Source organism: Vanessa atalanta, chromosome 20 (genome assembly GCF_905147765.1).
Source record: "Vanessa atalanta chromosome 20, ilVanAtal1.2, whole genome shotgun sequence".
Taxonomy (NCBI): Eukaryota; Metazoa; Arthropoda; class Insecta; order Lepidoptera; family Nymphalidae; genus Vanessa; species Vanessa atalanta.
In genome coordinates, this window is record NC_061890.1 from 3,508,989 (window position 1) to 3,536,941 (window position 27,953).

General features: G+C 37.7%; 4 protein-coding genes across 9 annotated transcripts in view; 2 read left to right on the plus strand and 2 right to left on the minus strand.

Moving 5' to 3' along the window:
* The window catches only part of LOC125071924 (ataxin-2-like protein), a 41,398-nt gene extending 28,548 nt beyond the window's left edge, over nucleotides 1-12,850 (plus strand). Inside the window, exons 3-20 of one of the 4 annotated variants that reach the window (XM_047682357.1) lie at nucleotides 202-382; nucleotides 795-1,041; nucleotides 1,342-1,510; nucleotides 1,839-2,000; nucleotides 2,314-2,438; nucleotides 2,854-2,932; nucleotides 3,005-3,091; nucleotides 3,179-3,280; nucleotides 3,424-3,606; nucleotides 3,720-3,883; nucleotides 4,351-4,495; nucleotides 4,784-4,852; nucleotides 5,773-5,841; nucleotides 10,985-11,078; nucleotides 11,388-11,527; nucleotides 11,651-11,866; nucleotides 11,962-12,081; nucleotides 12,637-12,850. In XM_047682357.1, coding sequence (XP_047538313.1) covers nucleotides 202-382; nucleotides 795-1,041; nucleotides 1,342-1,510; nucleotides 1,839-2,000; nucleotides 2,314-2,438; nucleotides 2,854-2,932; nucleotides 3,005-3,091; nucleotides 3,179-3,280; nucleotides 3,424-3,606; nucleotides 3,720-3,883; nucleotides 4,351-4,495; nucleotides 4,784-4,852; nucleotides 5,773-5,841; nucleotides 10,985-11,078; nucleotides 11,388-11,527; nucleotides 11,651-11,866; nucleotides 11,962-12,081; nucleotides 12,637-12,711 — 2,427 coding nt within the window. In that variant the 3' untranslated portion in view covers nucleotides 12,712-12,850. The remainder of the gene's footprint in view (nucleotides 1-201; nucleotides 383-794; nucleotides 1,042-1,341; nucleotides 1,511-1,838; nucleotides 2,001-2,313; nucleotides 2,439-2,853; nucleotides 2,933-3,004; nucleotides 3,092-3,178; nucleotides 3,281-3,423; nucleotides 3,607-3,719; nucleotides 3,884-4,350; nucleotides 4,496-4,783; nucleotides 4,853-5,772; nucleotides 5,842-10,984; nucleotides 11,079-11,387; nucleotides 11,528-11,650; nucleotides 11,867-11,961; nucleotides 12,082-12,636) is intronic. The other 3 variants (XM_047682358.1, XM_047682359.1, XM_047682360.1) reach the window with 3 other exon arrangements.
* On the minus strand, nucleotides 6,680-9,614 carry LOC125071926 (retinol dehydrogenase 11-like). 3 transcript variants are annotated; one of them, XM_047682365.1, is made up of 2 exons: nucleotides 9,597-9,614; nucleotides 6,680-8,865 (listed from the first exon to the last, which is right to left on the minus strand). In XM_047682365.1, the coding sequence occupies exon 2, from the start codon at nucleotides 8,834-8,836 to the stop codon at nucleotides 7,877-7,879; it is 960 nt and encodes a 319-aa protein (XP_047538321.1). In that variant the 5' UTR covers nucleotides 8,837-8,865; nucleotides 9,597-9,614; the 3' UTR covers nucleotides 6,680-7,876. The 3 variants fall into 3 exon arrangements, with proteins under 3 accessions (XP_047538321.1, XP_047538320.1, XP_047538319.1); XM_047682364.1 differs by lacking the exon at nucleotides 9,597-9,614 and adding an exon at nucleotides 9,136-9,183; XM_047682363.1 differs by lacking the exon at nucleotides 9,597-9,614 and adding an exon at nucleotides 9,028-9,178.
* A 5,582-nt stretch (nucleotides 12,851-18,432) lies between the features above and the next one.
* LOC125071925 (vacuolar protein sorting-associated protein 45) lies at nucleotides 18,433-23,007 on the minus strand. The gene is made up of 8 exons (XM_047682362.1): nucleotides 22,732-23,007; nucleotides 22,118-22,316; nucleotides 21,826-21,975; nucleotides 21,201-21,460; nucleotides 20,893-21,027; nucleotides 20,578-20,718; nucleotides 19,928-20,311; nucleotides 18,433-19,800 (listed from the first exon to the last, which is right to left on the minus strand). The coding sequence occupies exons 1-8, from the start codon at nucleotides 22,822-22,824 to the stop codon at nucleotides 19,459-19,461; spliced, it is 1,704 nt and encodes a 567-aa protein (XP_047538318.1). The 5' UTR covers nucleotides 22,825-23,007; the 3' UTR covers nucleotides 18,433-19,458.
* Nucleotides 23,008-23,637: 630 nt separating this feature from the next.
* On the plus strand, nucleotides 23,638-27,689 carry LOC125071867 (malate dehydrogenase, mitochondrial). The gene is made up of 6 exons (XM_047682283.1): nucleotides 23,638-23,817; nucleotides 23,924-24,134; nucleotides 25,111-25,307; nucleotides 26,411-26,650; nucleotides 26,857-26,949; nucleotides 27,069-27,689. Exons 1-6 carry the CDS (start codon nucleotides 23,740-23,742, stop codon nucleotides 27,276-27,278), a joined length of 1,029 nt encoding a protein of 342 aa, XP_047538239.1. The 5' UTR covers nucleotides 23,638-23,739; the 3' UTR covers nucleotides 27,279-27,689.
* The last annotated feature ends 264 nt before the right edge of the window (nucleotides 27,690-27,953 follow it).

The following is a 27,953-nucleotide window of genomic DNA, read 5'->3' on the forward strand; positions in this document are numbered from 1 at the left end:
TAGGGTCCATTTTTTTTTAAAGGCGATATCAAAATTATTTTTAATATAATTTTCAAGTAACTAACAAATTGTTTTTTTATAAAAAATGGTAACAATACAATAAACGTTTATATTACAACACAGACTTATAAATGTATTATTTTTATAAATGTATTATTGGTAGTAGTTGTATGATCGTAACATTTCTTCTTGATTATTCAGGTCGTACTAGAGGTGGCACATCGAGTGGATCAAGAAGGCGTCGTAGCAGTCGACTCCGTGGTGGAGAAGTTGATCTTCAAACCGCAGGATGTCGTTTCCATCAGGGCCAAGGATTCGGACCTCGAGTACGCGACCCACGACGTGTTTCAGACTGATAGCGCCATATCTAACAAGTTTAATGGTAAATATAAATTTAAATAATACCGCTATTTATAAAATGTAAAATTTCTGTTTTGTCGTCCTTGGTTATACACCATGTATGTGGTATCAATACTATGTCTGGTGGTCGCTTCTGTAATCCCAATTTTCCTTGTATTTCATTTTGCTCGTACGTGTCATATGATTTTTGTTGAGGCCCTTACGGTGGCCTCCATAAGGATTTCCCTTAATCTTATGGATCTTACGAGTCGACATAGTATGGATCTGTTCTACTCAATCGGAACCATATAATAATTTGTGAATACCGTTTGTTTATAAAAAGGCGAAACATTCTATAAAATAAAAAAGATCTTTGTTGATAAAAGTTAGTCTTTAATCATTATAATTTAATGTGGCTAAGATTAACTAATTGACCTATACATTAACCCCCGCAGGTAACGGTCGGTCAGCAGAGGAGCGTCACTTAGAGCCCTGGGACGGCGAAACCGAAGCTGCTGAAGCGCCATCGTTGAACGGCGACGCTCGACTCGACGATCTCGAACTCGATCACCGCGCCAACGGCTGGGACGCGAACGACATGTTCCGTAAGAACGAAGAAATTTACGGAGTTCATAGCACTTACGATCACTCGCTGGCCGGGTACACGCTCCCGTTACAGAGGAAGGACACACAGGATTATAGGTAAGATTACGTTTTAAAAACATACCAAACCACCCACAACATTATAAACTAAAAACATGCCAACGTGTAACAATCAGTGTCTATAACGCATTTGATGGAAAAAGCGCGAAGGTAAACAAACAACGGTGACCTTGAATTGACATTACATCATTGGTCGAGTTCTCACATTGAAATTTCGACTAAGTTAAGTCGAATAATAAAAAAAAAATTAAACATAATATGTCAGTAATTCATCTCACAGCGTATGCTGTGCTGGTGTAAGGTCAGTGAAATAATATTGGACATACTTAACGTTACCAGGGACGCAGAAGCTAAAGCGGAAGAGATAGCAGCCGAAATAGAAAGTGCACCGTCGTATAAGGCGCGGCTGGAGCTCGAAAATGGTGACGAAGAGGAACGGTTCGCGGCCGTCGTGCGGCCCGCAGACACCGGCAAGTACGTCATACCGAACAAGAGGAAGAATATGCAGGTGGGTGGCCCGAGGGTGTGTACGAGTACTAGTTGTAAACTTTATGATATTACAGAAGATAATAGACAAATGCAAATACTTATATAAATATATTAATCCAACAACGACATATGATGATTTTGTATATTTGTCTGTGTAATTTACAACAGTTGAAAATGTTGTATCCTTAATAAAATTAAATGTTTAAAAATAAACTGGTGCAAATATTTGCTCTGTATTGCCGAATTAATCGTTCGCTTGTTATATCGATAAAAAATATCTTAATTAAGCGTTTCAATGCTTACCAAATTTGTAATACAATTATAAAGAATTAAAATATTACTTTTAGACGGGAAAACTAGTGAAGCCATCGAACAACAACGGGGGCGCGTCCCCCAGCGCCGGCGGGAAGCCCCCCGCCTTCTCGCACGCACCGCCCAAGGACAAGGAGCATCGTCCGCCGCGACACCACCTCACGCCCCCCTCCGACCGGCGGCCCGAGGACCAGCCGGTAATACATAACTCGCTCCAATCCGATAACACCGATTATCTACTCAATTTAATTACATTCGTTACGTCACTCATCGCACCGTCGAGTCCAGACGATCATTCATTTCCTTTTTGTTTATATTTGTAATTTATGATTCTGAAGAAACAATATGTAACAATACTCCAAAACCTCCAAAACCATATGAAAGAAAAAGAAGTTTGTCTAGCTTCTTCTTTAGCGTTAGAGAACATAGAGAACTAAATGTAATGTAATAAAAATATTTACTTCTTTACTTATATTCCATATCCCAGTATCTAACGCACATGTCCCGCAGGCTGCGAGCCCGGCGCCGTCCGGCGCCAACCCGGCGGGCGGCAAGAGCTACGCGGCGCAGGCCGGCGGCTACCACGCGCCGCCCGCCTTCCCGCACCACGCGCACCCGCACGCGCACCACGCGCAGTGAGTCGCGCCCTACTCACTCACTCGCTACACGAACGGACATAGACAAACCTAACTCCGGGATACTACTGAGAATTTATGACTAGAGAAACCCAGTAGCTTTTGGCTAAATCGAGGATTCGAGTCCAGAGGAGCCAGAAAAAATGCTTTTCACAATATGGTCGAAGCAGCATCAAACTTCGCTTTCGCCTAAACTATTCCATACAATAAATCATTTGCTAATCACGTGATAAATCGAATACATAATATGCTATTTGTATACATATTAATCTATTCTATAAACGAAATCGTCAATCGCGCCTTAGACAGAGCTATTAGACAAAAGAAGCAGTTTTTGTGAAACTGGTGTCGTGGTGGTGAATTGTTTTTAAACCGTTCTACTAAAATTATAAACGATTACATCATTTTGAAACAGGGCGACAAGCGGCAAGATGAATGGCGAGCCTCGAGCGGCGCCCTTGCCTCGTCAGGGCTTTCCACCACACCACCATCACGTGAGTAAACTCTATATATATATAACATATACTTAGAAATGTATCCACTAATATCTGCGAATTTCCCCACAGAACCCTCCCCCGGGCGCGGACACGCACGCGCGGCCGCCGCGCCACCACGCGCCGCCGCCCGAGCCGCGCCGCCAGGACGAGGTGCAGGTGCGGCCGGCGCGCCACGTCGCGTGCCACGCGTGACGTCACGCCACGTGCTCGAGCGTTCTCTACCGCAAGCTTACTCTTTTGCAGGAGCTCCGGAAGTTCGGGCAGGAGTTCAAGCTGGTGTCCTCCCCCGCGCCCGCCGCGCCCGCGCCGCCGCCCGCGACGCCCGTCGTGTCCGCGCCGCCGCCGGTAAGGCGACAACGTGTATATAAATCTAGATTCATATCGCCGGAAGCTGCGAGAAGCATGATAATATTTTTCCCATTTCGTTTTGTTAATGGTATGAAACTAGAAAATATATATTTTTGACAATGCTCACCGATTCATTCCAGCCCCAGCAGACTTCGGGTACATCGAGTCCACCCGAGGTCTCGGCCAACGTTGGAGCTCCGTCGTCGCCGCCCAAGCGCGAGCGTGTCCACAAGCCGCCGCACGAACCCACGCCCACACCGACACCCACACCTGCCCCCGCATCTGCACCCGCGCCTGTTCCCGCTTCACTTCCTCACCACAAGGTATGCCCAGCGACTCTTAGTATCGTTCATTATTACTAAGTGATTCCTTGTTTCTTTCAAAACTGACCATTGGTTTCGTAATTCTGAAAATTAAATACTGTTTTATCCTGCAGCCCCCGTCGGGTGGCAAGGACGACCCCCCGGAGGCGCGCTCGGGCGCAGCTTCTCCCGCCGCCGTCACTCTCAAGAAATCCACACTCAACCCAAATGCCAAGGAGTTCAACCCCAGCGCCAAGCCCTTCACGCCGCGCAGTCCTACCACGCCCGGACACAGCAGGTACCTGATACGAGCATTACTGGCCGGTTTACATTACATTTAAAATGACATTTAAAAACACTACAACACAAACAATAACAATTTTCCTACACCGATAACATTCTAATAGTTTTTTACCCGGAAGTAACTGAGAGGAGACCGAACACGATTCTCTTTTTTAATGTAATTCCATAAAATACGCCAGCGGTATTCGTGAAGTTGTTGTCTAATTTTGAAAAGATATTTGCTTCATTTTGAGCTGAATCGAGTTCATACCGGAAAATACGATCTATATATTTAGTATGCTTATTATTTTTCTTTTATACTGACGAAACTGTGACATCTGATTTGCCTACATTAAAGTCTGGCAATCCTCACTATAGCATATACGACCACTGGCGACACTAGAAGTCACATATTTTTCACACACACGCCACGCGAGTTAGTCACAAAATGAAGTAACCGTAGAGCTCGTATAATTAGCATAGTATGTACTGTTCCAGACCGCACACGCCGGGCACGCCTGTGGGCGTGGGCGGCGTGGGCATGGGCGTGGGCGCGGGGCTGGGCGGCGTGGGCGTCATGGGCGCCGGCGTCAGCTACGTGCCCGCGCCGCCGCCGCCGACGCACATGGTCAGTACCCGCAATACTACTGCCATTTGAATTCTTGTATTCGCTTGAGTTTCGACCACATTCAGTTATAAATAAAATATCAGATTTTAATCTTTTTGATATACCTATATATAATCTTTATTTTCATATTAAACGAATTATTATAATATTATTATATATTTATTTAGAAATAAGATTTAACTTCTGACTAAAACAGTCATTTAATCAATGACATATACCAATTTTATTGTGAGTATGATTGTTCTCAAACGTAAAAACCAAGTATAGTGATTATTATCGGCGGCGCAGGTGGCGGCCGTCCCCGCCTACGCGATGGTGGCGCAGCAGCCGCCCGCCTACCTGCCGCACCCGCACCCCGTGAGTACCGGAACACATTTCGAGTTTATTACAGTTTATTTAGCCAATATCAAATATATTGTCAAATTATGTTTAGGGGAAGTGACATTGAGCATCATACATATAATTCCAGAGTCACTATATTTCGACTATTAAACATTATAATTATCGTTTAAAAGATATTTATGATTAAAAAAATGCTAATAAAATATCGGTAAACTACAAAATCACTTCATTTATTCATATTTTTATTTTATTCTTAATTTAAACACGTAGTGATTTTAATTTTAGTTATTTAGATTACATAAAAAAAAAAAAGAATATAAAGGATATATAGCGTCCCATCGAAGAATCGACATAGACTATTATTTAAAATAATTCGTATATTTATAAATCGGACGAAAGGAAAACAAAATTGTAGGTATTGTTATGTGATGGGATGCTATTTAGCGGCACAAGGAGCGTAACATCTTATTTTAAGGTCGCCAGCGTACTGACAAAACGGATTATTTAATTGGTGTGAGAATAAAGAAAAGCCCCAAATATATATTGAAAGTAAATATATTTTAATACCATTATTTATATAGAGACCGAGTAACTTGTATCCCGGTAAAATAAGTGTTCGATATTCAAATTTATAATATTTTACTATTTTACTTGGTGCTCTGTGCGAACTCGTAACACGCACGCGTCACGTATTCTACCGCAAAACAGCTCTCTGTGTTGTTGCGTTACGGTTCGAAGAGTGAGCCAGCGGAGCCACCGGCCGGAGGGACATAACATCTTAGTGCCTAGAGTAGCGCATAGGCGATGTCCATCGGCGGGGGGAGCACTTACCACCAGGTGGCCCACTCGCCCGTCCGCCTACTCCTTATAAGAATGGATAAGCCAGCCCGCCGCGCTAGTTGCGAGTAGAGTGCAAGGTCCGTGTCGCTGCCCAGATGGAGGTGTCGTGCGAGTGCCGCCAGTACGCGCCCTTCCTCGTGCTGGACAAGCGCGAGCGAGACGCGGTGAGCGCGACCGCTCCGCGCCTTTTCGAACGCCTCCCGCGAGTGTCTATTCAAACGCAGTAGCTTCCCGACCGTGCCCGATCGTGCCCGATAGGGGAGACCTAACACTGAAGTGTGCACGATGTTTAATTATTTTTTTATACTTCAAATTTTCTTCGGTTAGATTTTGCAAAAAAAAATTTTTCGTAATAATTTATAGAACCACTCGAAATTGAATCCCAGAACGAGTCCCGGGATCCGTGATTACTTATAAATTTTTCCAGTGGCATGATTGCCGGCACGATCGGAAATTTACTGAAGTGATATTAATTAATGTATATGTCCTCGCAGCGATTTTACGCGAAAGTAAATTACAGTCCCAGCTCACTGGGAATCCTAAGCCGGTGATCTATTAAGTCACCTCTGTACTTAATGTCGTTGCGCAATAAAGATCAAATGTTAATTGCTACTAAAGATATATCATGGATTAATTAATTAATGTTTATGAGATGTAAACCGAGCGGCTCGTTGGGTAGAACTGTATGTCTTATACGATTATCGCAGGTTGAATTCTGAACGGACGTAAGTTTTCAGGTGCTTATAATAATTCATCTCGTGATCCGCGGCGAAAGGAACGTCTTATTATATGTTTGTATTAGCGAACATATGTATATATTTGATACATATAAATTTATAAAATATTTCGTTTCGTACAAAATAATTATTTGAATTCATAAGAATCCAAAATACTAATACTTTACTATTTGTATTTACACTAAATAAATTTGAAATGAATAGAAAATTACCTAATGTGTACGACAATTTTTTTTCTTAAAATACAAGGATATTTCAATAATTCATTAATGCCTTTAGACTCACTTTACAAAGTGGTCATGTACATGTACAGGTACATGTTACCTTAAAATTTAATAACAGTTTTAATAAATAGTATTTTTTATATTTAAAGTAATAGCTAATGCCTCCATTCCGAGAAAAAGGTTCGGAGCTTAATCCGCAGCTCGAATGCATGGTATATATACACATGTGGAAAATTTTCATCCGTCAATTTCCCTCACCGCCGAGCGCAAGATGAATTATTAACACAAAATAAGCACATGAACTTATGGCCATGACTTAAGGGCTTGGTCGGGATTTAACCCGCAATCGTCAGTTGATGAGTTCTGTCCTAGCCTGGGCTATCTCGGTTTATTTCTCAAACTAAATCGTACATTTGAAAAGACATCTCGTGAGGTGCTCGTGTGCGAGTGAGCAAACGTTTTTGCACCGCATCCGGTGTGCCTGTGTGTCTCTTGTGTCAATGTACTGCGTTTGGGTGCGCTTGTCCATAACAGCCTGTTCAACGTCGAGCTAATCGAATTGATTTATTTATTATAAGATACTTCAATTCTATACAACAATAGTCGATCGTCAATAATACATATAAACTATTTTTTTTTATGAGTTGTGTTAAATTAATATATTTTTGATAAATGAACTTGTTTGGTTTGTGTTACTAATATACATTTTAGGTTTTTTTTTTTTTTTAATTATTGCTAAAGCGTGTTGTATTTTAGTCTAGATTCTAGAATTTAACATCGCTCTAACAAGCTATGTGTGATTTTTGCTAAAACCGGATTCATTCTATGACACGGTACAGTTATATCAGAACAGTTTATCACTGACCACAAACACATCTATACTTATAATATTTAATTACAGATCGTTTTCGCTTATTTTAAAATGTAATCAGATTTTGATAAGAATTTATTTCAGTTGTTGCCTCAAACACATCTATACTTATAATATATAATTATAGATCGTTTTCGCTTATTTTAAAATGTAAACAGATTTTGATAGGAATTTATTTCAGTTGTGCCTTAAATTTAACCAAGGAAAGAGGACTATAAACAATCAATAATTATTTTATATGATAACTTTATATACCAAAGTGTGAAATTCATAATTAATATCCAATTTTATGACAAGCACCCATAAAAACGTAATTAGGTAATATTGAAATTATTTATGTCCATAATCGGTATAATTCGACGTTGAATCATGAAATCACTTTAGTAAAACATGCGCCCATCTCGTCCGGCGTCAGTTTGACAAGTTCCTGCGATATCGACCACAGTTTCGCGGCCGCTTCCTCGTCATGGGCCTTGTACGAAGCCTTGGACAGTCTGCAGTCCTCGAAGTACTCACCGCTGATCTGATCACACTCGTGTGAAACTGCCAGATATATTGACGTCTGAGCGCCCTCCTCGGGTGTTTTGAAGAAAGAGTAAAGTAACAGACTCCTAATTTTTTCCAGCACGGTTGAGCTTCTGTACAACGACGTATTAACCTGTCCAGGATTCAAGCTATTGACTTCTATTTCTGTGCCTTCGAGCCTTCTGGCCAATTCTTTGCTGAATAGCACGTTACATAGCTTGGTGTTTGCGTATGACTGGATGTATCCGTGCCTTCCACTGTTCAAGTCCTCGATTGTGCCAAATTTGTGCCACGACGACGACACGACCACGACGCGACTCGGTGCAGCGTTTTTTAACATCGGTACTAATAATACGGTCAACAGATAAGGTCCTAAATAATTGATTTGCAGATCTTTCAGTATGCCGTCCTCGGTTCGTTCTCGAGTCGTACAAATCGCTCCGGCGTTATTGATGAGTACGTCCAATTTCACCTCCGTCGCTTTTAATTCCTCTACGAACTTCCTCACTGACTTCAACGACGTCAAATCCAGATGTATGAAACGGATTCGTTTGTTTTTTGTGATCTTTACAATTTTTCTAACAGCCTTCTCCCCCTTTTCGTGGCTTCTGCAAGCGATTATCAATTTTGCGCCCCTTCTAGCCAGTTCTAGAGCTGTCTCGAATCCTATGCCGCCGCTGGCTCCGGTTACAACGACGACTTTTCCGCTCATCACGGTGTCTATGTAACATCTTCCCGTCGATAGCTTGTTGAAGATCTTTATCGACATTAGTACGATTATTATCCATAGTAAAAACCACATTTCTTTCTTATTAAGGTCAACTTGGTAATCTAAAACAAGAACTTGAATTCAATAATTTAATTTAGCTCCTAATTATTTAAATATCGTGATTATATTCCATCAATTTAACGGTTAACTAGCCATTAATCTCATCGCAACACCGAATGAAAGAATTTCACTCGTTTTATATAAACAGAACTTGTCTCACATACAAGTATAAGTTAAGTTGTTTCCAACGCGTTGTAAATAGTACCGTGTCTTCGCCTAAACAAGTTTTTGATAAATAATTAATGCATTCGCAAATTTTCCGCACTGGTTACCGTTAATCGAATAAAATCAGCGCGTTCGACGTTCCAACTTGACCGTGTTTTTAAAGCGACTGTCGTAAGCTTACATTAAATTATACTTTTACGCAACTCGGCGTTTGCTTACAATTTTGCGCGCTGATTTATTTATCAATAATGTGACCTTATGATATGTCAAAATATGTAGAAGACAAACCAACAGAATTAATTAAATACATTTAATTTAATAAATGACTTGAATGGTACATGCACCAGTTATTCTAGCACCACCGTGCAATAGGGTTTGAAACTTAAAACTCAAACTTAAGAACTCATTCTTATATATTTTTATTTCACATGTAAAATTCCTCGATGATATAGAACTATATATATATATATATATGCTAAAACCATTTGTTATATAGAAAAGAAAACATATATTTTAATATTTAAAATTAAATTCAATAAAATCTTGTTATATACATTTATTCACATACCAAAGAGGCACAACACACCTACGGACAAACGTATTTTTTTTCTAAATACATATAATTATTGCAATCGACCTTATCACTTGACCATATCAATAATAACAAAATTATGAAGGTCCCGGTTTATATCTTATATACATAGATCATTCAGTTCCATCGTGGATCTATATAAACATGTCTTGATTACCACATGCTTGATAAGGAAGTAAATAATTAATTATTAATTATTATACAAATACAAAATACACATATCGAACATTATATAAAGAATGAATTCGAATGTTATAAAAGACATTTCTTATGAATAAAATCGTACATGTGCTCTGTGCTTAATATTGTGCTTCTTTTATTTTTCTGTGAGAGTCCAGTGAACTTGCAAAGTAACTCGAATTGGTAGCGAAATAAAGATATATTTTTCGCAAATTATGTCAAGCAGTCGAGGTTGCGTGTTTGAGCGTTCGTCCACGACTTGAATGAAATGTATATCTATATCTCCTAAACTATCATTTGATTTTTTTTTTTTTTATAAATAAGGATTTATTATTTAACGCAAAATAAAAACCATCGTTTATATACACTTAACTTATACCATATAACATATTTATATAAATATATAGTGTTGTAATCATTTCTATATTTTAATTTAAAACTGATAATTCATTTACACATATGCACAGTGTCGGTGTATCCCTAGCATTCAATAATTTTTACAACGAATACGAAACAATCAAAAATCTCATAAAATATACAAGGCCTACTTATTTTTAACTACAGAATTTTATTTTTCTTATATATATTCTTTTCATCGAATTTGTCCATAATGTAAACGAAATATAAAATATTATAAAATTGTGTTTACATTTTGTACAATAGTTGTACATGAATTTCACAACATAACGGTAAATACTATACATCAATGATACTAGATTTTGACTATGTACATTAATTTCAAAGCCATTTGATCTACACTCTAACTTAACAAAAGCACAGTTTTGAATCTGATTTTAATGCATTACTAATATATACTTATGCTAAAACTGAGTGGTGATCCTGTTTTAGATGGCCTTATTGTATTGCCAGTGACAAATTCCCTTTTAAAATTAAGTCAATTAAAAAAATTCGAAATCAAATGATATATATATATATATATATATTTTGTTATATAAATAAATTAAAGAAAAAAAAATTAAGAATTGAAAGAATTAATATTAGTTTAATCATGAATTTTAACATCTAGATGAGATTTAAAAAATAAGGAACAATCGCAATGTTCCGACCTTGAGCAATGATCATACAAAATGTTTTGTTAAAATGGTCGCTGATAAACTGACAGCGACACTTATACTAGTCAAGGACATTTGAGCGGTATGTTTAATATTGAATTGTATGTTTAGCTATACGGTGCGGCCATGGGTGGCGGTGGCGGTGTAGGCGGAGCAGGTCAACATTCGCAGCTTCCTACACAGTCGCAGAGAAACTTCAGGAAAGGTACAATCTTTTTCACCTTAACGGTTTGCAGTTTAATAAGTTAATGTAAAAGTAGAAGTAACAGCTTGTTGACCTTTGAGCAGAAGGTTTGAAACTTACTCTGCCACGTTGCTCCGATGCGGGTCGGTGGATAAACGTGACAGAGTCTCGTCCACCACGTGCAGGTTTTCCGATACCGCACGAACGCGAGATTATAAACACAAATTAAAAGTGCTCGCCCCGGGTTTGAACTCGGAATAATCGGTCATGATTCACTTCCTGTCACCACTGTGTGCTTTTATAAATGCCATGCGTCCGGTGTTCCGCCAGGGTCCGGCGTGCAGGTGGCGGCGGCGACGGGGCAGCCGCTGCTGGCGCCGGCGCCCATGCAGCCCTTCGTGCCCTACCCGCACCCGCACCCCGCGCACCCGGCGCACCCCGCGCAGCCCGCTCTGCAGTACCAGCACATGGTGAGTCTAGTCCGGTCGGTTAGCTAACGACATAACATATTGCTTAATTCGCGTCGTTAGAGCGATAGAAAAAAGGATTTTATTCGACGAAGTGAAATGTAACTCGTAACGTCCTCGTTGCAGGTGCGCATGTACCACCACGGCGGCGGTGGAGTAGGAGTCGGCGGAGGGGTGGGCGTCGGCGGCGTGGGAGTGGGCGTGGGCGAGTACGCGCCACCGGCGCAGTCCCCCGTGGCGCCGTCGCCGCTGTACCCGCCGCCCTCGCCCGCGCACACGCCGCACCCGCACCCGCACCCGCACCCACACCCGCACCACCACTACCAGCAGCCGCCCTTCCAGGTGCGTGCATACCATCCGTACTGATAGATTTATACAGAAGGACTACAGTTATTGAGCATATCAAAACGCTATATATTTTGGTGTGTACCATGCAGGTGCTGTGCCCGCTGATGGGTCCGGGCGGCGCGCATCACCACCACCACCACCCGCACGTGGCCTATCTCAACCACGCCCCACCCACCGCCAGCCCACCGCATCACCCGCATCAAGTTCAGGTATCACCGACCATACGACACGTTTTTCGCCTTCAATTTAATAATTTTTAACGAAATGATTGATACTTTTAACTTATACGTACTAGAAACCCCCCTTTTAATAGCAACGACCGTTTAAGTGGTTTTATCTAAGAGACACATAATATAAAACAATTTAAACGGTTTTGTTAAATTTGTATTAATAAAATATCTCAAACTTGAATTACTTTTGTCTGATAACATTTTAAAGTCAGTAACTGAGTGGTCTTATTTGAATATATCTCGTTTCAATGTAGAGACATAATATTAATCGTTTTCACCTCATACATTCTCAATGTTAATACCAATAATCTTCTCCCTAGCATTATCCTGGAATATTTCCAGGGGTCTGTATATCAATCCATCTATTTATTAATTCGTGATAGCTAACACCTAGGGAATCCCCTTTTTGAGATTTCACTTTGAAAAATTAATCATAAACGAAGGACTCAGCATGACTCGAGTCCGCTTAGTTCTCACTGCGCGAAGTAGCTGCAGCGTCTCTCGCCAGCCGCCGCCTAACCCAGCCCCCCGCAGCAGGTGCTGCTGCCGCCGCAGCACCAGTCGTCGGGCGGCTCCAGCACGCCGGGCGTGCACTCGTCGCACCCCTAACCCGCGCGCCGCTAGCACCCGCCGCGCCCGCTGCATTTAGAATGGTACCACCAGCGCCGCCACCGACACCGCCGGGGGGACTACGTCGTACGCTACTACGTTTGCTACCGATCGAACTTTTACGTGTGATCGTGGTGGGACGCGAGAGAGTCGTCTCCTCCGATGCGACCCGTTCGTTCCGTTCTTTTTTGTACTGTATCCGATAGTCTCGTGTCCGATTCGTCTCCGATTGTCCGATCGGATCCGATCCTCGCTCGATGGACCGTTTGCCGCTGCGAGGGTCGTCTCCGGCGAGACGTCTCTCGATCCGATAATCGGAGGTTATAGTCGTACGCTAATGTCGATTTAGTTCTGTCGCTATAATATATAAGGAATTATTGTTTAAACATAAATTAGCACTAAGTATTTAATCTGGGTTTGCTCATTCGTCTAATCGCGATCTCGTTGGAGAAGCGAGCGAATCCGGTTTATATTATGCTAGATATATTTATTAATGATATATGTATCGTGTTTTAAAATTCAACAATAAAAAATTATGTCAAATTACCAAAAAAAAAAAAAAAGAAAAAACACAATTATCGAGCGGTCATTGTAGTGTGAAATTTTTTATATTTATATATTATGTGGAAAAGGAATCTAAAGTGTACTCTCTGAATACATTCTAAATGCAGACAAAAGACATTTACGTTAAATTCAAATGTAAATATTAGGTGAGGATGGAGCTAATACAATCAATATAAGATATATTTATTAAAACAACCATACATAGGTTAACATAAAGGTTTTTTTTCTCTCAAATATATATTAAAAAGTTGTTAATTATATATGTATAATGAATTTATAGACTGATTTATTAGCTCCGTCAAACTTGTGAAAATATTTAAACGAAAAGTAATAACTTGCCTTACCGTAGTTATACGTGTAACGCAATAATTGTAAATCGTTTCTTTTTAAAAATAATTTCATCGCTGGCAACACTGATTATGTACGGGGTAAATTAGATAGCTTTTTAATCGTCGTGTTCCAGTGCTGCCAGCTTTTTAATACCAGTGTTTAAGTATAGTCGGTTAGGTTAGCACGGCGGGTTGAGCAGTGTGAATATCGTACATCCGGTCCCAAGACGCCGTTCGTTCTTGACTAATGAACACAATGTCAGGGATCAATTTGTATTATAGTTAGATAATTTTCTCAATTGGTTGACGGGATTTGTAAATTTTACATGATTGCTTATATGTGCAAAACATTTAAAGACTTATTTTTGTTTAAAGAAGGCTCTATGCTGCAATACCTTTGCCAAAATAAGAATTGAAAAAATATTTTTAAACGTTTACTGTAATGTGTGACATAAAAAACAAGAAAAATTTTAAACAATATTTGCGTAACATTCAACGAAAAATATCTCAATCATTATTTACAGGTAAAAAATACAAATTCCATCAGCTGTTATGTTTCCTTGTCGCCCTCTCGGAGAGCGTTGTATTTATTTAGAATATATTAGTTACTCGATACCGCGGTATAACGCAAATGTCAATTAGGCTCGACGTGTATTTATCGCGTTTATTATCTGTGGACTAATGTTACTTTCCTGTTTCAATTTTTGAAGCTTAGAATGTGTGTCGCCAGTTTAAAGCGAATCGAAAATGGTAACTCTTTAACGATAAAATGGCCTGCGAAATAAATTGAAAAGGGAACATTAATTAAAAATAGAATCAGATTCTTTACGTCATGAAAGTTTTCTAAGTTGGCAGAACTTTTTTGAACTCTATATTATTTTTTCGGCTATATAGTAATAATTTATTTTTATTTTAATATACTCACAAGAAGTCACGAAATAGTAGAAGTATCAAGTCAGCGATGCTCATTAATAATTATTGACTAAATAACTCCTATCTAATAGCGGCGCTAAGCCAAACGATGCTCTAGTGGTCTTGACCAACAATTTAATCGGTTAAAATGACTAAAACCATATCAAACTTCAAACATGAAAAAACGGTGAAATTCTTGAACCCATGTAGATTCTTGTTGAGTAAAATTCAGCGAATAAATAAGAGTCCCGGGGCGCTTGGATAACTCATGTCAGCGCTGGCTACTACTACAGGTATGCGTGACGTAATCAAGTTAAACTTGCGAATATGTAGTTATATAAATGTCAATGCGTTTGTGAATATGGCGGCTGTCATTCTAATGTCAAAATTCTAGCGACGTACTACGTCATAGCCATTCAGCCTGTTAAAATATGTTAGTAACACATACAAACTCAGTAAGCACCTTTTCTTCGAGTGGCGAGTAGATGCATTGAAAACTTCTATATACGATATTTTTTTATACGTTTAGTGAGTTCTTATGACCGGTGACACATATTCTAAACGCAGGTGATCTCTTTGATTGATTTAAAGATCGCCGTCAAGGAAATTCTCTAATAGCGGTATATATTTATAAAATATTTATTTCTACTGTTACTGCCTTTGAAATGTTGTGCTACTCGCGTGAATTATATAAATGCGATTAGGGCGCAAGTAGAATTGACAATAAAATATAATTTGTTAGTTATAGGGCCCTCGGAGAATCGACGGTACGGGATTTTGAGTCCTATGTTTGGTGGAATAAGACTCAAAATACATATATCGGTAATCGTGGCAACTACAGTTAATTTGTACATATAGATCGGATATCACATTCGCTTCTTCGTGTCTGAATCCCTACCATTCTTCCATACTGCACTCAAGTATATGACTCCCATACATAAATTCCATATTTTAATTTATTCCGATTTCATCGTTATCGAAGCGATGCAGGTTTCTTTATTTTGCGCTAAAAGTCATTTACTATCTAAATTAAAGTTTTGTGTGGGATCTAAGGCGTGTATATAATACGAACAGCGATGTTCCTCCCGTAGAAACATAAGTACTTCATACCATATGATGATTACAACATCTGTAATTTGTACGTAGTTGTTTTGGTTTGTTTCTGCGTACCTTATCCAGAAACTGATGCACGTCCACCGACCTAAAATATATTTAAAAAAATTTAAACCATTTTTGTAAACCTGTAATGATACCTGGGTACCTGAAAGACCGAGGTGTTTTAATACTGCTGGGCCAGGTTCGTCTGTGAGTGTCTGTTTGTTCATTTGTATTAAGGGGGGCATAGTCCATGACCTCCGCGCGGTGCTCCCTGGGTAGCGCCAAACGTGGACTCGCATTCACATTACATCGAAATACGTCTACGGCACGCGCAAGAATACGTCGATAATGTTAAACGACTGAGAATATTATTCGTTATCACACTCGAAGAAATATTATGGTTAGTTATTATTAATAAACGAAATTCAAGTTCTTGGCCAAATTAATATTACATTCTACGAGTATGATATCGACTTAATGTTTCTAAATCAAGGGCTCACGCGGATATCTAGGGATGTTGTGCCCTAATGCCCTGTTATTCTTACAAAGGTTTGTCTACAACGAGCGATTATATATCAACAATACTCATAATGAAACTAATCGATTGTTAGTTGCGCTCGTTGGAAACGGACCATTTAAGTTTATTAGACATTCAATTTTGTATTATCAAACGTGTTAAATATAAATTAGAATGTACCTATAATAGACGTATACAACTATAATGATAAAAATCGCGTGACGATAAATGTATAAATCTCTCCTAAGTCCATAGAATCTAAGGTTAATGTACATATGTATATATATAAAATATATTAAAAGGGAAATCCCTCGAGTCCTTTCCCGAAACGGTTTCTGTTCTATTCGTGTATGATTTGTGATGTAAAATACGAAAACGATAACTTGAAAAAAAATCACAAAAAAAAAATGGAAAGGGCCTATGAGACCCCCTACCACGTAATTGACGTGTTGATAGATAGATGAAACTTCAATCGAACAAGTGGTAGGGGTCGTACCTATATTATTAATGTTTTTTTTTTCACTTTTGTTTTTTTTTTTTATTAAATTTTATTATAGCGTGCGTGATCCACCGCGTATGTTTGTTGCTAGTGACGTGAGTGAGAGAAAATTCTAAGTGCGTCTGTTGTTTGTTGTACGCCATATAAGTAAATATGATATATTATATCGATATGATTTCGTGTCGCAACACTAGTTTGCGGAGAGGTCTTGTTTTGTGGTAGCATTAAGAGGATACTATAGAGGTACTATCAGAATTTAATTGAAAGATGTTTTCTTTTTTGGAAAAATAAATATATTCGAATCGTGGAGAGGTGTATTCACCGGTTCGATGCACGGTTGTGGATGTTATTTTGTATAACAGACAACTGATTTTTGTAATGTTAGGACGGGTTCACATTGAAGAAAAATTTCAACGTTTTTCTCAACGGAAAAGCAATAATCTCGATTTCAATGTTTGTTCCAATTTTGAAGACATGTTTTTGATATATATGTATTTGTGGTATATTAAGAATTTATTAGTATTGTATCAAGGAACACGATATAATACACTGTGAGCCCGTCAATACAACGATGACGTCAGAGTTACGACGCTTGTAACTTTACCATAACTGAACTATAGACTGACGAATCCTAATTTTGACCAACTCAATACTATAAGTTTGCTCATTGTACATATGTATTTCATGTCATTTTCGTGTTTAAAAAAAAAAACAAGTTAAAGTTACAAGTAAACAACGATTCAGACGCCACGTGACTTTTAAACCGTGTATTAGTATTACTTTGCATTATGTATGATGTACTACACTGGAAATGTTTGTTTATATGATAACGATGGGACAATGAAAATTTTACGGTAACGTTTTTTTAAGAAAACAAGAAATGAAAATTGTTACATTTTTCAACGGACGGCTTCTCCAAGCTAAACGAACCTCCGTGCTTTCAAAAACAAATACGTAACAATCATTTCAATATCACGACTTGTAACCTGTCACGGCCATTATTGACAGAACTCCGAGACCTTTATGATGTCGCAAACGAATGAGACATTTTGAATACGATATATGATTCAATCGTAAGCCGAGCGTAATCGAGAAACAACTTTAATTTAATGACACTAGAGTATATTATATGTTGCCGATGAATAACGTATGATCAGCTTCTTTATGTTTTGTACCTGAAATATGGCACTTTTAATTGCATATGTAAATATTCAAACGTGCAGATTGTAAGTATATGAAGGCCAGCTGCGTGCGAGCCGCGTGTAGATGTACTATTGAATGCCTTATCGGACGTGTGGAGGTCACCTTGTCTCGCTGCCAGCCGAGCGGACCCGTTCCGTGCGAGCGAGCGGATCGTGTTAAGACTGAGGTTATGATGGAAGGTTTTATATGGAGCTACGCTCGATGCCTATGTATAAGAATGTATGATATGCTTGGCTTTGAAGAACAATTTTGTTTTGTTTAAGTGTGAAGCTTGTTCTGCGCCCCCGGGCGACTCTAGATAGTGCCAAGGCACCGTTTTACTACTATGTTGAATGACGCGTACAGCTGTGTCGACGGATATTTTTCAATAAAAAAGATAAAAAATGTGTTTTAAACACAACACTCGGGTGTTTCATTTGCACTTCCTCCCTTGTGGTTGAGGCCATTTAATATTTTATTGATTCCTTTAATTGGCAAATTTCATAAAAAAATAAGCCTTTTATTTGTTTAAATAATTTAATCTTATTTATATTTATTACATTTTTAAATAATTAACATTACAATAAAATTACTGATATAAATATATTGTTTAATAATATAAAATTAAATTAATCACAGAAATAGAATAAGAATTATTGACTTGGACTCTTAATATGCTAAAAAATCACTCGAAGAAAAACAAAATCGATTAAATTTTGTAAAACAACAGAATAAGAAATTACATGAGATTTGTTTATTTACAAGAATTATTTTGGTAAACTTAATATTAAAACTTAACAGGCATTTTTAAGCCGTATGAAAGTCCACCTTAAATTTCATGACTCGCTTATATTTTGGACAATTTTGTCAAGCTGGTGATATTTGCTCCTGACCAATTTCTGCCTGGTTACTAACCTAAGACTTCGTGAACTATAAAAGTTAATGTATAAATAGTGAATACTACATGGGCAATATTGCCATCGTTTTATCTACTAACTAAAATAAAAGTATATTTATTCCAAACATTGACTTATATTCTAAACGCAAGTGGAATGAAATGTTTGTAATAGAAAATTACTACAAATCTCAGTAAGATAATTTAAATACTTTTACTATATATAACAAACAATGACCCAATAATTACAATACAATTTCAAGCTTTACAAATAATAATAATGCTGTCACTACTGTTAATTTTTATTCCGTATTACCGTTATTCGTGATTGCAATCGAAGATTAATAGTAATAATTTAATTAAAATTGGTATGAAGTTGTAAATCAAAGAGTTAATTCATTTTCGACTCTGGAAGGAACGGTTTCAACCAATATAATATAAAAATTACAAATTTTCCCCCCTTTTATATTATATTGGTTTTAATGTTATAGGCAAAAAAAGTAGCCTATGTCTTTCCTTGAAATTCAAGTTTACTTCAGACCAAATTTCATCAAATTCGGTTTATTGGTTTGGTAGTGAAAGAGCGCCAGACAGACAGACAAGAATTTCATATTTATAATATTAGTATAGATGATAAAGTAGAATTTTAGCAGAAACCGACTGATAATCTGTTTAATAATATTAAAGTTATAATACGTAGTTATTATAGCAATAAATTACATAATATACAATTATCAAATCATCAAGACATTTATATATTCCGAATATGTCTTGTATGCGTTCTATGCACACCTTGCATAGCATGCCTGATCTCCTCCAAGTACGACGCGGAATTGTGTATGGTGGTACCACCGAGTACCACTCTGACACCTGGGTACGCTTGGTTAATTTGGTGGACACACAGAGACTCCTCGTAGGTGGCGCCTCCGACGATGAAAACGATGATGTCCTGTGGTCGTTTGCCCGAAGACAGATAGTCGCCCCCGACCGCGGGATACAGGTTTTCGCGAAGTTTTCCCTTAATCAGGTCCTCCAGCGTGTCCTTGAGGAGGGGTGTGTGCTGCGTATATATGTTTTCGACGCCACTCAGGCCCTGTATTCAAGTTAAAAAATTGCTAGAGCATTACTCAATTACGATGTCAAATCAAAATATCTTCAATGCGACAAGAGTCTACCACGGACGACAGGGGGTCACTGGAGAGGGAGAGAAAGAAAAGCACCTTGAAAAGCCTCTTGGTGATCTTGGCGGCGTCCTGCAGGCCGAAGAGGTCGGACTGGCGGGCGTGCGCGCCGCCGTACTCCAGCGCCAGCACGGGCGGCGCCGCCTCCCCGCGCGCCTTCAGCGCCTGCACCAGCGCGCCCAGCGCGTTGCCCGCGTGGCGCTCGTAGCGCAGCGCGTACAGCGCCACCAGCCGCCACAGCTCGCTGGGCCGCACCGCCTCGTCGCCCAGCAGCGCCTGCAGCCGCTGCAGGTGGCCGGCGTGGTCGGACTGGCACACCAGCTCCTGCTCCAGCTCCGACACGCGCAGCAGCGAGCGCGCCGCCACGCGCGCCGACAGCTCGCCCACCACCGTCACGTGCTTCGTCACCGTGCCCGACATTTTCTAGGAGGATCGTTTTGAAAATATAATCGATGTGACGGAAGCATCTACGTGATGATTGTATAGAATGGAGCGAATAATAGAGAGCAGTTCCCACTGAATGATAATGGTCCGAGTACCGCCCGAGAAGGCCCCAAGCCGATCTTTGACTCGGCCATTTCGAAGATATTAAATTAATTGAGAGGGAAACAAAGAAAGAGAATGGCCCAATAAAAGGAAATTGAGCGCAAATGTCAAAGTTGGTCTTATAATGTTCCTTTTTCTGTTACCTTAAACAATGGATATGTTTCAACAAAGTTCTTCATGTCTGCGATACTCTCCACCTTTTGATGACTCTTGGCCTTCTTTTGGAACTCGTCCATGAGAGACTTCATAGTTTGCCCAATCTCTCCGAAATTGGAATACAAGTTCTGTAAAAACGACAACCAGACGATACATATTAGTAATTAGCTCTTCGACTTGACCTGTTATTAGTCATATCTGCAAAAATGATATTGAGCAAAGTTGACTACATTTTATTACATACAATATTTGTACGTCCGTCGTCTTATTTTGTACATTAGTGAGTTACAATAGGAACAGACCTTGGCGTAGAACTCGTCCTGCTCCGGCGCCAGCACCACCTCCCGGAAGTCCTTAGGCACGTCGGGCACGTCGGCCAGACTCACGCGATTATTGTTGATAGTGAGCAGCTCGTGCACCATCGCTTGATATGTCCACTGACAAACAACAATTTCAATAAACTCTTCGGATAATACAATCGAAAAATCAAACATTTTTACTGAAAACAATTGTTTTTAAACCACTTCAAAACTATTTTTAATAAGATTTAATAGAACTAAAATAGTCAAATAATAAAGTAAAGTAAATACTTTATACAATGAACCTTTACCTGAGTTAACAACGGCGTCACTGGGTCGTCTCGCCTGTCTAGTATGAGCAGCTGAGGGGTCGGCAGGTCTCCGTTGAAGGGTATGTTGTTATCCATCAGCACGGCCTCTCGCCGCACGAGATCGCGGACGCGCTCCGCCAGCCGCGAGCAGGCCTCCGACCCCGCCTCGTAGCGGATCACGGGCCGACGCTTTAGCGACAGCAACAGAGCCAGCAGCCCTTGTGAGCAGCGCTGTAAGTGCTGCTGATTCCAATTACGGCCTGTACAGAGAAGTAGACAATACAACCAGGACTTTCATTTGGACTGTTTTTCTCTGGTCAGTCACATTTCACCTAAGCACAGAAATGTATTTAGTTGAAGAGGAAAAGCAAGGAGGTGTCCTAGGACATTTATTGGCTTTTATTTCAATTTAAATATCAAAAAATGTATGGCTAGTCTGGGTATAAGTATTCCCACCAATTAAAGTAGGGTTATTTTTTATATTAATGGTAGGTGGACATAGACCACCCGATGGCAAGTGGTGACCACTGCATACAAACCCATTTCTGCCAACCTAGAAAACTATAAAGTAAAAAGTGTGTGTAAACTGTTATTTTAAAGTATTTTTAAGTTTTCTAATACATACCATGCAAACAGCCTACAATATTGAAGGAGAACAAGTGACGATCCACAGCTAGGTAGTCGGCAAATGTCTCTTGGACCTCTCGGACCGCTTCCTGCTCGTCACACTCAGCTAACGTCTTTATATCAGCCTTTGACACTACATTGCTAAAATCTGTTTACCACAGTTAAAATTAAAAGTAATTTTGCAAGTTGCTATTTAATTTATTTATATATCTTATGTAAATGAAACAAAACCAACTCATTTTAAACTGCAACCTCATCTCATTTATGTAATTAACAAACTCGATACTTACATATAAAGTAAACACCATATTTTGGACATCGTAGTTCTCGTGACAGCAAGGCAATATTCTCTGAGGTTGGTCTCAAGAAGACTATACATTTCATGTGTTTCAAATTATCCCACTTTGTTTGACTGTCAATCCTTTCGAATAAATACACTTCCTTTTGTAATATTTCTGATTGACTAAAGACCATACTGACGATGCTGGTCTAAAAATAAAATGGAATAGATATTTAAATAATCCTAATGACTTACAGGTATTCAGAGTAAACAGCTTTTCTAATTATTTATTATGAATTTACCATTTTTCTTAGTTTACTTTCACATTATTTTTTTGATAGAGCTTGAGTACCTTTGGGTAAGACCCACAAGTCCACATAGAGTCAAATTATCAGTCTATTTTGTAACAATTTTCCATAATCAAATTTATAAATCTTAATGTTCTTGTTAGGAAGTTTTGGTTACAACAAACTGAACAGAGCACACATACACGCAAGTCAAAGAGAAACAGAATTATATACAACTATCATCCCTTATATTTAAAAAGTAGTGCATTGATCAGAGGTACAAATGAATTTGTTACACAAAGTTTGGTATAATTCCAGTGTATGTTGAAGCACTTACTGTGTCTTTATCCATTAAGATTACTTTCATGCCTGGTCCACTTTCTTCGGTCATCTTAGTTATATACATTTTAACTGCCTGTATAACATTCATTTTTATTTTATTTATTTTTTACGTATACACACTTAATCAAATAACTAATTAAACACTTAAGTTTGCAACAATCTGGTGGTTAATAAAACTTAAAACCATTCCAAATTCAATAACGTATAAAAATACTATTAACTGAATTGAAAATTTATAAAATAATGATGAAGTCTGATGGCATTATGTAGGCAATAATAAATTATCAATAAAATTTTAGGAGATAAAATTGTAATTTTGACAGTTGCATTTCGTTCAGAAATTTAATTAAAAAAAAACAAATGTATCATCCAGTAATTTTTATGTTTAGTCAAGTGAAATAAATCATTATTATAAAAAGTAAAGTGTTTATTATAATCTGAAGAAATTATTAGTTGATGAAAAATATAAATAATACGCAATAGATCGCGGATTCAAGATCAACTCCCATTAGTTATATTGTATATTTAATTGCCTTTCCATTTGCATTAGTTTAAGTGAGTTGTTAAGTTGAGTCAATTATATATTTCATTTAATTTACAAGATACTAAAATCTTTATATGTAAATCTGATCTTTTTGCTAATCAAAAAGTATACATAAATTATTGTTTGTGTATAATATATGTATTTTTTTTATGAAATACGTTATTAATGAACTACATTAAGAAAATATAATAATAATATGTTTATATTAAATTAAATATAAAATAAAGTAAACAACTACAATATTACCTACGGCTCGAGTACAATACAAAAACATTTTATCATGAATGCGAGTTTTAGTGTCAGATAACAAATTAACGATATCATACGAGTACAGTGACGTAAAATTACATCACTAGTTATCTCACATAAGTCACAAAGGTCGGCCGGGTCGTGGGGTCCGTCGTGTAATTACAGAATTGTTCAATTTATTTAAACTTTCATTGTACTAAACGTGAAAACATGTTCTCCCGCGCAATCAAACCAGTTGCCTCAGTGGCCGCTCAAAATGGGCTTAAAAATTTCTCCACCTCATCACAGGTAAACCTTCAATTTAATAAATAATTAACTTTTTCCCTGCTTATTCTTTTCATTTTACAACACACGCAATTATATGTTTAAGTAAATTGTTTTAAATGATTTGTAGAAAAACTTCAAAGTGGTGGTGGCGGGTGCCGCTGGTGGCATTGGCCAGCCTTTGGCGCTGTTGTTGAAGCAAAATAAGCTGGTTACCCGGCTTGCCTTGTACGATATCGCGCCAGTTACCCCCGGAGTGGGTGTCGACCTCTCTCACATGGATACCCCTGCCAAGGTCACTGGACACCAAGGCCCGGATCAACTAGCCGATGCTATCAAAGGTAGGATACAATGTTCATTCATAAAATCGTGTATAATTGTCATTAAGAGTGTTACATAACTAAACATAACCTATACTCTTGTACATATCTCTCAAGGTCAAGTACAAACTTATAAATAAATCTAAATATAAATTCCATGTATAGTTTTTAATTTAAAGAAAGTGTATTACACACATTAATATTGTATTATTTAAATATTTTATCACCAATTGGAATTATATTTTTAACTAATATCGAAATTGCAAATCAAAGGTATATTTTAAACGATATTTAAATCTATTGTTAAACAGAGCTAAGGTAATAAATGAAGTTCATACTATTAATTATGACACTAGTTATACTATTTTAATATATCCTATTTTATTGAATAGTTTCAAAGAACTCAATGATAAGAAGATAATAGAATATTTTAACATAATATGAAACATTCATTTAATATCAACTAATAAATTGACTAATTAAAAATAATATATGCATCATCTGATCCTCTGTGGATTTTAGTTTTTTTTGTGATGATTGCATCACAAAAAAAAATTATCTAGATTAATCTTATAGGGAAAGGGAGTTTCTTTGGGCTGATCCCTTGAACCCTTGATCTACATCAAAGGTTGACATGTTTAATCCACTATCTCGGCTCAATTACTATTTCTATTAACATTATATTTGTATTAGAATTTTAAACTCAACAGGGCATGGCTAGAATCAAATGTACAATATTCCTATATATATTGTCGAGCTGTGCTGAGGATTTGTATGTCGAATTTGTGTGAATATCATTGTGCATTACAATATCAAGGTCAGAAATCTGGATCAATCTTATTTACATTTAAAATTTTCCATTAAATATTTTTCAATCAATTCTCTAAATATATACAGTGCAGGATATAATATAATTGATACCCATAGATTTTAATAACTTAAACAAAATAATACAAGTTTATATGAAACTACAACTAGCTCTCATTTATCACCCTAGGTGCCGATGTGGTTGTGATTCCTGCGGGTGTACCCCGCAAGCCTGGTATGACTCGTGATGATCTGTTCAACACCAACGCATCTATTGTACGGGATCTTGCTGCTTGTGTCGCAAAGAACTCTCCGAAAGCTATTATTGCTATCATCACCAACCCTGTCAATTCCATGGTTCCTATTGCCTCTGAGGTCATGAAGAAGGTATGTGGTCAAAATAAATCAAATCTAAGTATATAGCTATAAAGTTATTAGCCATGAAGTGTATATAAATATATAACTGCTAGAGTTAGGCAGCAGATATTAAGGTCTATTCTGTAAATTCAAGGTTGGGCTAATTAATTGACAGTGAGCTTTTTATCAGGACATACTCTGTACTGCTGTGCTTATATACTTGTGCATTAAACAACAAGTAATATATTTATTATATTTGTGAACTTCTATCATATTAAGATATATGATAAGTGTATCTAGCTTACACATGTAGACCATTCATGAAATACATACGCAGGAAGGGGACTGAGTAGGGCACGTACATTTCAGTGTCACGGATTGTGATAAGAAGGTTATGAACGTGAATTGAGGCAAATATAATTTCAGAAACTAAGTTTATTGACGCAATTTTATTTTAAAAACTTTACATAAATCTTATGTGATGCATTTTGATCAATGTCATAGGTTAAAAGTCTTAGCTTCCAATGTAGTTATTGACACTAGTTTTGCATGTGGGAAGGTAGGAAGGAGTAATATTTGCAACTCTTTGAAAACAGAAATGGATAATATTTTTAAACAAAAGAAAAAAAAAACAAGATTTTTTTTTATAAAATATTATACAAATTTTATAAAAGATAGATTACAATTTCCAACCAATGCCAGTGGTGTGCATATTGTCTCAATACCAATAATTATTATTATATTGCTATAATTGCAATAACTTGACACCAATTTCATATAATTGTATAAACATATTTGTGCTTACTTTTCAATTGATGCTATAAATTATATATTGAATTCATATAGCACTTGTTTTATATAAATATTGTTGATAAAATAGAAGTGTGAAGTTGTGTTGTTTTAATTGATAATAAAATTCCTCCTACAATACGTGTTCCCACATCACACCTAGTTTGGAAATAGTTCTAAGACTTCTTCAGAATTTTTATAATCTATTATAAGCTATGAGAAAAGAAACAAAAAAAAAATTAAACTTTCAACTTTCATCGTTGAATTTTTAAATTTATATACTTTTTGAGAACTGTTTTTAATTTAATATTTCATTATTTTTATTAAGTCAATTTTTTTTTCAGGCTGGAGTGTACGACCCTAACAGGATCCTTGGTGTCACTACATTAGATGTTGTCCGAGCGGCTGCCTTCATTGGAGAAATCAACGGCGTCGACCCTCAGACCGTCAGCATCCCAGTCATCGGTGGACACTCAGGTGTCACCATCATTCCCCTGCTCAGCCAGAGCAAGCCTGCCGTCAAATTATCCGACCAGGGCAAGATCGATGCTTTGACAAAGAGGATCCAGGAAGCTGGTACCGAGGTCAGCTCCTCGTTCAATTGCAATTACTTTACCACCCACTTACTTTTACTTACTTTAAATATAGTTTAGTATCTTATCTATTTTGATTATGACTAACATTTTGTAATACCACCATTTCCTTTTTATTATAATTACATAGGAACCCTCTATAACGTTGTGTGAAGCTACCTCCCTGTTTCTTTACATGAGTTTGTGTCTATGTGTAGGTGGTGAAGGCGAAGGCTGGCGGCGGCTCGGCCACTTTGTCGATGGCCTACGCTGGAGCGAGGCTCACCGGCTCCGTACTTAGGGGACTTAAGGTAAAGCCATTAATGTAATTAACTAAATAATTACTACGAAAATGTTCATAACAAAAGAAGCTTTGCAATAAATATTTATAAAATTTTTCTTCGTTTAATTGTTTTTTATCTTCCATCAGGGTGAATCCAATGTGGTTGAATGCGCGTACATTAAATCAGACCTCACAGAAGCAACCTACTTCGCCAACCCCGTAGTTCTCGGCAAAAATGGCGTCGAGAAGAACCTCGGCTTCGGCTCACTCAATGACTACGAGAAGCAACTCCTCAAGGCTGCCATTCCTGAACTCCAGAAGAACATCAAGACCGGTGAGGATTTCGCCAAGAAGTAAACTCAAAATCTATGACACGAGCCTTGGAGACCAGATCCATACGAAACGAGTCTTCGAAAGTAGTGTTTTAGCCAAATATAGACAATTCGACCTAAAGTATGTAAATTATTAATTTTACTCAATAACTGTTAAACACTACTGCTTGTAAGATATAAATTAGATTTTAAGAATGTAAGTGAAAAATGTCTAAATTTTTCTATCTCCTGGCTGTACCCTTCGAAAGTTTAATTGATGTGTGGATGATTTTATTAAAGTTATTTTTATGTTATATAAATCTTTGGTTATTGCATTTTATCGAATATTTATTACATGTTTTTGTGATACAAGTATTTTTTTGTTGTTACCGAGTGACTGCACCGTGAGTATCATACCATTATCAAACATATTCATATTAAACTAAACTGAATTTTATAATCTTGTTTTATTTCCTGCGTTAATATTTTAATTTAAATTATGGATAGACAGGAGAAGACATTTCAAATCGCACTTAGTATATTTACTTAAAATATTTATTTACTGCAACAGTATGCACCTTTGTACTAACAAAGTAAACTAGTATCTTAGAATCAATCGAAAATTTATTTCAATCTTAGGAGTCAGAAGCTCTTTTGAATCGACATCTTATAAGATTAAACTGATAATGAAGATACTGATTGAGAATGTATTATCTACGGA